This window comes from Megalobrama amblycephala, linkage group LG7 (assembly GCF_018812025.1).
Source record: "Megalobrama amblycephala isolate DHTTF-2021 linkage group LG7, ASM1881202v1, whole genome shotgun sequence".
In the NCBI taxonomy this organism is placed as follows: domain Eukaryota; kingdom Metazoa; phylum Chordata; class Actinopteri; order Cypriniformes; family Xenocyprididae; genus Megalobrama; species Megalobrama amblycephala.
Window position 1 is genome coordinate 48,973,370 of NC_063050.1, and position 10,394 is coordinate 48,983,763.

The following is a 10,394-nucleotide window of genomic DNA, read 5'->3' on the forward strand; positions in this document are numbered from 1 at the left end:
AATTTATACACATAAAATCATGGTATTAGAGTTTTAAAATCAAACATTTTAAAAGAGATCAATACATCACAGTGGTTTAAACCAATAAGCTTTAAGCTGTGTCGTCAGCAAGTCCTTTCCCATCGTGCTTTTGTTCAGCGCAGTCGGTGGAGAGAAACTGCGCTCGACTGCAGAATCCGATGAGGCCGCCTCGCCGTCGCAAGAGGTTTTTGACACTCGTCGGCATGACATCAGAGCAAGGCGACCCACCCTCGGACACATTTCTAACCGGCATGCATCTCGCGGTGATCACCGGTGATCAGTTCTGCGCAGAATTTGCTCATCTCAATCAAGCCTAATGTGTTTAGAGTTTTGCTGAAAAGTCTAAGTGAGGTCTGCAAATTGTGTTTTACCATGTGAAATGGTTTAAGGTATTGATAACAGACTGCACAGTTAGCTAAATGAGGTCAGCCAATCGAGAACTCTGTTCAGCCAATGGGTTTTAGTGTTTTAGCAATTGAGAAAAACTGGATTAGGTTTAGGGGGCAAGCACTTTTTCACACAGGGCCATGTGGGTTTGAATTTTGTTTTCCCTACATAATAAAAACCTTAATTAAAAAACTGCATGTTGTGTTTACTTGATTCATATGCATAATCTTTGATTCATATTTAAATTTGCTTGGAGATCTAAACATTAAAGTGTGATTAATTAAAATTATTAACATTTTCACAGATTCTGCAAGTGGTTCACATACTTTTTCTTGCAACTGTACATATGCAAATACTTTTTCAAGGAGGGACAAGATGAGAATCTCTTACTGGCACTAAACAGAATAAACCACCACACAGAATGTGAAGAGCTTCGTGAGTCAGCGGTCCACGACAGACCTAAACCAGCACAAAAACACACTAAGTGTCGTCTAATTATCATTATACACAAAATCACAGAAAATATTGAGATATCATTTTATGTCACAATCGCACATCCCTAGCTGGCATTATTCGGAATTGTGGTGGTGTCACGCCGTGTACTCGAAGGAAGACGAAGAAGAAGAGTTCAATACAAAAATCCAAGTTTAATCCAAAAGGCAGGCAGGACACAACACAACATAAGACAGTGATCGGACAAGGAACTGAAAACAAACAGGAACTTATATACACGAAGGAAGATTAACTAATGACGTGCAGCTGTGAAGATAATTAGTGTCCATAGTAACAAATGAATGTGCGCAGGTGAAGAGCAGGAGGGATGCTGAGAAATGGAGTGCTAGTGCTGGTGACTGTGACAGGTGGACAGTAGAGAAGGCATTTTATTTTTCATTTCTCTACCCAGGCAAAGGGATTGTTTTGCACTCACAGCCAAAATGTGTTGAGTTTGATGCAGGACATTAACTAATTAAATAGTAAACATGCAATGCAATGTAAATCACATTGAATAAAATCCTCTGTCAAATGTAAAATATGAACACATGTTAAGACTTCTATTTGAAAAAATAGAAGCTATTGGGAAAGTATGATGGGGAAAACATGCATATTAAAATAAATATATAAAGTTTAGTGAATTTATTGTTAATTTTACTCAATAAAATGTGTCCATCACAGTTTAGTTTGTGTAATTTAATTACATTTTTTTTTTCATATTTACAATTTAAAGATGTAAGCTACAAACTGCTGTAAATCAGTTATTATAAAACAGCTATTGACTATCCTGACTATCCTGATAGTCAATTTTTTAATAAGCAGTTTATTCAGTACACTGAGGCATCTCCATGCTTCAAAAAGCCACAGACTAAAATCCTCATAGCTGTTTTTCTTCATCAATTTCAATTTACATTTAGGTATTTAGCATGCACTTTTATCCACAGCATCTTAAAGGAGCATATAAGCAATTTGCCACATCAACAATATTCATAATGGCAGATTTATTAGGATGCTAGACTGGGAAACAATCTAAAACAGAGGTGCCAAGAAAATATATTTCAACATGAATTTCGAGAAAGTGATGCTTTCCATTGCTACCCATTGCTCCAGATACCCAAATTCACTGTTTTAGTACAGACTGGATACATGTATGGTCAAGAAACAATTCAAGATTAGTGTCACTGCATTATTCCCTTATTATTTATGTAATTTAACAGTTTTAATGTTGTTAAATGGAGAAAGATTTTACATAACTTTTCTTAAACAATTTTCAAATTATGAAACTTTCTATTAATTTTCAGGTTTACATTAGTTTTTGAGTCCCAGATTTGCATTGACTTTAAACCCCACTGTACATATATTTGTAAAACTAAACACAAAACATAATCCTTTTTATTGTCATTTTAATCCACAATCTTCCCAAAATGATGTTCCTTTGATAAAGAAATTCAAAGAATGACCCACTCCAAATGCATTATATTTTGTGATGTGATTTATATGCATTAATTAAATAACTGTATATATGTGATTTTATCAGTAACTTTCAAAGTCTAACAATCTATCATCAGCAATCTGAACAATCTGATCAAGTGCCTTTAGTATCAGAACATCAATGTCATCGTCTGTGTCAGTCTCCTCATGGTAGTTCTTCACTGGGAAGATGTTTGACAATGGCACACCTGTTTTGGTGCTGCACATCTCCATCTGGACAGGAACAGAATGTTAGATCAGAAAATTAGATGTGGCTGTTAGACAAAATCGGATCAACATGAGCAATATGTACTTGCAATACGTAAAAACACATGTATGTCTTTGGATGATACATACCTTCTCTTTGATCTTCTTGCTATTGTAGATCTTCCTTAGATCATTTCTGACCAGCGGACATACTTCATCCACTTTGGTCATAATAACCACTTGAGGAATCCCTACAGAAAATGCAGAGGCAATGTAAAGGTTTTAGAACAAGATTTTCCCTCAACAAAATTTAGAGCATTTGTGGCAGTTTACTAAAACGTATTTAAATATCGACATAACTGACCCACATACATTGTCTGGTCATATAAATAATTAAGCAGAATTATTGAGCCTGACAATGCCCATGCACTTGCAGCCTGTATATCTTGATTTTATCCACTTACACACTGAAAAACACACACAAACCCAACCCACTTTATGCCCACTTCTCTCTCCCATGTAATGTAATGTAATGTATGTGAACTCATGAAAATCATAATCAAACATTCAAGGGTCAGTTTTACTCTGATCACCGATTCTCTGGGGGATGATCTTCAACTTGTCAACAAGTTTATCATCTGTGAATTGGACTGTATTTCCATCTATGACATAAACCAGGCAGAAAGCCTGATCGGAGAGGGTAGGGTCACTGATGTAATGTTGATCCTTAGAAGTGAGTGCCTGCCCCTGGTTGAACTAAGATTGGAAATTCAGCATAAAATGTTAAACATCAAACCTATTGTACACACACAAACATTATGTTAAAATGTTAATGTAGTGGTTTATTACTTTATAGCCGTCCTTCACATGGCCAAACACAGCATTGATGATTTCCTCTGGTTGTGACCCAGCCAATGCTTCAGGTTCTAAGCCCATTACATCCTTGAAGACGAAGGGCAAAGTTTTTCTCCCACTTCTGATGGTGAATCCTTTGAGCTACAAATGAAGACCAAAATATAGAAGCACAAATATTTGTGAACAACTTCTAAGAAATCTTCATATGATTAGCTAAAATGCTTAATGCTCAAAACTGGGTCAACTGACATTAATGGGTATTTTTGAAAAAAAAAAAAAAAAACATGCAACTACTGTGTATAAGTGACAAATACCTTTTGTGTGAAACTATGACCAACAGCAGATGAACTAACTAGCGCTCTAGAGCAGATCCGTCCTTGAAAGACACTTTCGATGGAGTTAATAAAGCTGGACTTTCCTGCTCCAACTTGTCCAGCTACCAGGATCTTGATTTCCTTTACATTTGGATCACTCGGAGAGAAGTTTTCCAGCTTTTCTTTCAGAGCTTCTCTCTGTCTGTCAAAACAAAATACAATTTTGTGTCCTACAGAACTTCACTTGAAGCAGATTTGTTCTGTGTGGCACAACGGAGTCTTGCTGGCTGTATTTGGAATTGCATTACAACACTACACTTTTTAAAAAAAAATATATATATATAATGCTATATATCCTTATTCTGATCTTATTTAAATTTCTCTATTTCCACACTGCTTGTATAAGCAAGTATGCAAATTTTTGGAACTTTACTACAGACATCTACGCTTGGTAAAAAAGTTAAAACGAGTTCAAATGTAAAAGGGCAATTCCACTGAATGGGTGGCATTTCTGTCCCCAGGTATAAATGTATAAATATGCATGAAAATTATATATTTTATTATAAAGCAAAGTGTCCTGGGCTGGATTTCCCAATAACGCTATCTCTTAGCGCGCTACGAAGACTCTAAAGGTAGACCTTAACTGAAGATATACCGTTTCTAGGCGTGTTCCCTGAACTATCCCTTAGGAGGTTGCTTAAGGTATATCTTCTTAAGTGCGACGTTACCTGAATCGGTTGATGACAATGGCTCGAGAATCGATAATTCACTCTATACAGGGGCTGCTTCATGCGTTATGTGAGAAATCAGTGTTCTTTATTAAGAGAAGCACTTCAGAAGTAGAAATTGCATTTATCAGGACTCATGGGATGTTATAAAATGAATCCAAATTGCAAACTAATTCTATATTGTAATTAATTTATCTATATTCTGGGGGCGCGGAGCCCTCATCAGAGTTTAAGGCGACCGTTATTTAATTCCTTGGAGACTCATCATGCAGCTGGCAGACATATAGGTATCGTGTTTATATAGTTTTTTCATTTTTTATTCAAAATATTCACAAAGTTGTTAAATATATCATGAATTTTATTATATATTCCGATGTGGAAGTGAATATGTTTTGTCATGCAATGAGTTTGCATGGCAATTCTCGGATTTACGAAATCTTCCCTGAAATACATAAAATTATGTGGCCAGTGAACTGGGAGAAGAATAGAGTAATCTTTATTGTTTCATACAGCCTACTTAATTCAAATACACATTTAAATGTCTGAAACCTAAATTAAACCTGATGAGGTTAAAAACACTGATTAGTTGTGATATATGACAAGTGCAGAGCACGCGTCTGCTTTAAGCTAAATGCACTAAAGCACATTTGAATTTAGCAGTGAATCTGTTTTTATCCTTTGTCATAATCCTAATCGAACACTGGGTGTATTACAGCTTCAGAATTATATTCATATAGACTGTCAGCACTGATAAGGTTGTCCAGACCAACCTTACGAAAGTATGATTTAAAGAAGATACACCAGAACGTTTCGGGAAATGTGTATTAACGTTAAGGTGCAGCTTAAGGTATAATTTAAGAACGACGTAGAGTTAAGAAGGTTTTGGGAAATCCAGCCCTGAACATTAATCTAACTGCACATTTAAAGGTCCTCTAAGCGATGTCACACGTTTTTAGGCCAAAACATTTTTTGTCACATACAGCAAACATCTCCTCACTATCCGCTAGTTGCCTGTCCCCTGAACACACTGTAAAAAAACGCGGTCTCTGTAGACGCCACAAACTGGTGCAACTGGTGCAGCCTGGACCACGAATCATAATAAACACGCTCCAGCCAATAACCGACAAGAATGATTTTAAATGAGCGTTCATGACTGTTTCAGGAAGCACGGATGGGAGGGGAGGAGGAGGCGGAGGGAGGGTCTAGCTAGCCTCTGTTTTGTTTGACAACACTTCGAACATCAACAGGAAGTTACTCCGCTCAGGATCGCTTAGAGAACCTTTAAAATATATAATTTAAAACATTATTAAAAACTGCTGAGAATACTAAAAAATAGCATTTGTTACATGTCCCCTTTCTAAACCTAAATTTTATCATGAAATATAATCATTAAAATCTTTCAGAAATCGTATTATTTTTGCAGTGTTCTGTTACTCCATATACCGTCTATGCTAAACAAAAAGAAATTTCATAAGAAATCCATAATATGTTAAATACACATTTTAGCCATGTCCCCAGGTGTTCACTCAGTCCTGTTACCCTCACACATTTCCCCCTCTAAAAAATTGGAACATGCCACAAGACACATTTTCAACAGGAAGTTGCATCATCTGGATCTTATGCAGTCCATGAGAAGACCAAAAGTAAGTCCTCTCATTTTAATTTCTGTATATTTGATGATATTGTAACTTTGAATGAGAGAATCAGTCTCAATGTACTGTCATGTTACTTAAATTATTTCTTAGATGTTATTTAATTATTTAAAAAATATTAACTTTAGGTAAGTCACTAGTATTTGCTCAGTGTCCTCATCATATTAGCATGTGGCCATATGTCATGTATTTGATCATTTTTGCTTAAAGGTGCCCTAGAACGTTATTTTTCAAGATGTAATAGAAGTCTAAGGTGTCCACAGAATGTGTCTGAGAAGTTTCAGCTCAAAATATCCCATAGATTTTTTTAATAAATTTTTTTAACTGCCTATTTTGGGGCATCGTTAGAAATGCGCCGATTCAGGCTGCTGCCCCTTTAAATGCTTGCGCTGCCCGCCCCTGAGCTCTCGACTCTATATATATTGCATAAACAAAGTTCACACAGCTAATATAACCCTCAAAATGGATCTTTACAAAGTGTTCGTCATGCATGCTGCATGCATGCATCGGATCATGTGAGTATAGTATTTATTTGGATGTTTACATTTGATTCTGAATGAGTTTGATAGTGCTCCGTGGCTAACGGGCTAAAGCTAACATTACACACTGTTGGAGAGATTTATGAAGAACGAAGTTGTGTTTATGCATTATACAGACTGCAAGTGTTTAAAAATTAAAATAGCAACGGCTCTTGTCTCTTTGAATACAGTAGTAAATGATGGTAAACCACATTTAACAGTACATAAGCAACATGCTAACGAAAAATTTAGAAAAACAATTTACAAATATCACTAAAAATATCATGATATCATGGATCATGTCAGTTATTATTGCTCCATCTGCCATTTTTCGTTATTGTTCTTGCTTGCTTACCTAGTCTGTTGATTCAGCTGTGCACAGATCCAGACGTCCTGCCCTTGTCTAATGGCTTGAACATGAGCTGGCATATGCAAATATTGGGGGCGTACATATTAATGATCCCAACTGTTACGTAACAGTCAGTATTATGCTGAGATTCGCCTGTTCTTCGGAGGTCTTTTAAACAAATGAGATTTACATAAGAAGGAGGAAACAATGGAGTTTGAGACTCACTGTATGTCATTTCCATGTACTGAACTCTTGTTATTCAACTATGCCAAGGTAAATTCAATTTTCAATTCTATGGCACCTTTAAAAACTCAATCATGTTACTTTCAGTCCTGTTACTCATATGAAAAATAACAGGAGTGAGTTAAGAGTAACAGGAGTGAGCAGAGTCCTCTATTTTGTTGATTTAATAGTGTGAATATTAGTTGATATAATACTATTCACCTGTATCATGAGTTTTACAGTTGAAATTACTTAAATTGTAGATTATTAGGATTAATTTTACAGTGTTAATGCTATACTTGCAGGGAGCCAGTCCACCACGAAGTGACTTGATTTGTTTGTCTTTGTCTTTCTTATCTTTTGTAGAAGATGGAGAAAACCTATACTTTGCAGGTGCCAGAAACACACAGCACATCTCTTCAACACAGAAATCGCACTCACACACATGCACACACGGCCATGTACACACTCTCTTTCTCACACATATATACACACACACACACACACACATATGGACACTCATTCCTGTTACCCAGTGTTCATTCCTGTTACAAAGTGTTCATTCCTGTTACTAAATTTATTTATTTTTCTAAAAAAAAGTTAAACCACTGTTTTTATCAGTTTTGTTTGATCTATCATTTAAACAATTGTTAAATAAATTAAATTATTTTACAAATATAAACTTGAAGCTTTTGTCTTATTTTAAATGAAAAAAAAAAATGTTTTATGTTTTATTAAAAAACACCTTGCTTTTTTCAATGTTTTTTTTTGTCACAATTATCAATTATTTGAACAAATAACCAACCATTTATTTAAAATAAACACTTTCTTTAGGTGAATACAAAGAAATTAACTGACATGCTTTTAAACATGTATTTAACAATGCATTTAAACATGCATCCATCTTCTGCTTTGAAACCTTGTAAAAAAATAAAGTTGCCTGAGATTGACCAATACACATTTTGAATAATTAAATATGTGTAGTATTCAGTGTTGTAATAAATGAAATTTAATTTTGAAGAGTTACAACAAGCAAATGTCACCCATTTGGTGGAATGACCCAAGAGTTAAACATGAGAATTTATCATGTTTGTGGTCCAAGCTGCTGCCATCTAGTGAAAAAAAATAGAAATAACTTCATGTCAGGTCAAAATCATGTTATGACAATAATGGCCAGTAGATGGCAGAAGTGTTCAGCATCCACCAAGAATTCTAGACTTTCTGCTCAGAAAATATATATTTTAATATTTATTTTGAAATGATCCAACTATTATTTAACTATTATTAGATTTATTATTTAATGATATGTGTTTTATAGTAGTGATAGTTTTGAAGCATCTTTTTTTCAGTGATGTTTATAGCCAAAAACATTAATTTCACTTTCTCTGTCTGTGAAAGTGTGTGGGTGGGTGTGAGAAAATGATGTACTCTGGATGTTTAAGTCTCACTCTTTCATGTGTTTGTTCAACATTGTGGCCGATATATACATTTTAAATATACATTTTCAAAATAAATAAATAAATAAATAATAAATAAACAATTGCTCTGCTTTTATCGCCTTTTATTTTCTGTGGTCTGTGGCCAATTTTGACTACAGACTCAGGACCACGACTCATCAAATGAAGTCCAGCATTTATTTTTCAGATCTAAAAGTTCAAAATGAGGTAAACACTTGTATATCCGCATATTCATCATTCATTAGGCTAGGATATTACTTTTATTAAGTTTATTTTAAAATAAAACAAATAAATAAAACTAAATGTTGAACTCAAAACATAAGGCATGGCCAGCTGAATGAAAAGATTTATATCACTTAATGTTACCAAATAACATGCTAGTTTCAATGCCAATATTGAGGATAAAATGGGTCATTTTCACCAAGTAAAATGTTGTGATACATTTTCATGCTAAAATAATTAATAAAATTATGACTGTTATAATATCATATTAAAAAGTTACATCACACATATTCATAAATTTACAGTTTTGAGTGCTCGAGTCCCCAATAAAATGCCTTGCTGTAGCTACAAAGGAAGATTTGAGCAGAATTACCTCAGATATATTGTCTTGAACGAGACTGCAGTCCTTCAACAACACCCAATAAATCTAAAATGTATCGGGGGAAATGCCAGTAATTGCTTATTCTACAAGGAAATAAAATTCTTATCTTACACAATATTTGCACTATTATTTGAACAGATCAGTGTTTTGACTGCTATGCACACAGACAAGACACAGCCTGCACATAAAAATGAAATAAAGTACTTAGAATAGCTTATGGCTACATGTATAGCTTACCCCCAGTCAAATTTCCTCCATGGTTTATCCAGTTCTAAGAGAAAACATAGCAATTACAATAACAATAATTTATCTCTCTGAGAATATATCTATGGTGTGTACATATGTGTTCTGTATATAAATATATATAAAACAATCAAAGACCCTCTCACCGGGATTTGATTTTGGTTGATGTTGCGCTGAGTCTGATGCTCCCATATTTTTGTTTGTTCCCCGCCCCCCACCTTCAATATATTTATATTAGCTCTGTCCTCGGACACAGCTGACTTGTATCAGACCTACGCCAGAGCCGTTATATAGCCTATATCTCTATCTCACTTTCACTTTCACATAGGCTACGTCATTAAATCTGCCCACACCCATTCCTGTTTTCAAGTCAGACCCACAATGACAAAGCAAAAAAAAAAAACAACAAAAAAACGAATTCGTTGATAACTTTGCAAATTCATTAAAAAGAAAGCCGCTAGATGCAGTTAGATTATCTTAAATGTTCATGCTGATTTATAGGCTACATCAGAGATGGCAGAGAGAACAGAGATTTATTCATTCCGGTGTCTGTTTTTCTTTAAAACACGAACTCTCTGTCATTGTATCTGAACAACAGCACGAGCTCTCCCGCATTGCGCTGTTCCTGTCTGAACGGAACGTCGAAACATCCCCCCGCAGTATGACCAGCAAACTATGCTTGCGTCTGAATCAGCTCCCTATAGTTCAGTAGTCAGGGCACTGATTAGGGCGTCAGCCACATTCATTTACATGATATACTGATTCACGACTTAGGAAGCTAGGGAGACGCAGGGTGTGTATGTTGGTATGTTCAGAGATCGTATTATTATAGATGAGAGAGTCTGTATCTCTTAGCAGCTGTTTCTCCAATGGTA

General features: G+C 35.2%; 1 protein-coding gene across 2 annotated transcripts; it reads right to left on the reverse strand.

Annotated features, from left to right (window-relative positions):
- Positions 1–1,035: 1,035 nt before the first annotated feature.
- Positions 1,036–9,868, reverse strand: LOC125272806 (interferon-induced protein 44-like). Of its 2 annotated transcripts, none has more exons than XM_048197939.1 (7): positions 9,666–9,868; positions 9,514–9,547; positions 3,747–3,948; positions 3,427–3,573; positions 3,162–3,333; positions 2,728–2,828; positions 1,036–2,604 (listed from the first exon to the last, which is right to left on the reverse strand). In XM_048197939.1, exons 1-7 carry the CDS (start codon positions 9,709–9,711, stop codon positions 2,434–2,436), a joined length of 873 nt encoding a protein of 290 aa, XP_048053896.1. In that variant the 5' UTR covers positions 9,712–9,868; the 3' UTR covers positions 1,036–2,433. The 2 variants fall into 2 exon arrangements, with proteins under 2 accessions (XP_048053896.1, XP_048053898.1); XM_048197941.1 differs by having other exon boundaries at positions 3,171–3,333; positions 9,666–9,865.
- Positions 9,869–10,394: the final 526 nt, after the last annotated feature.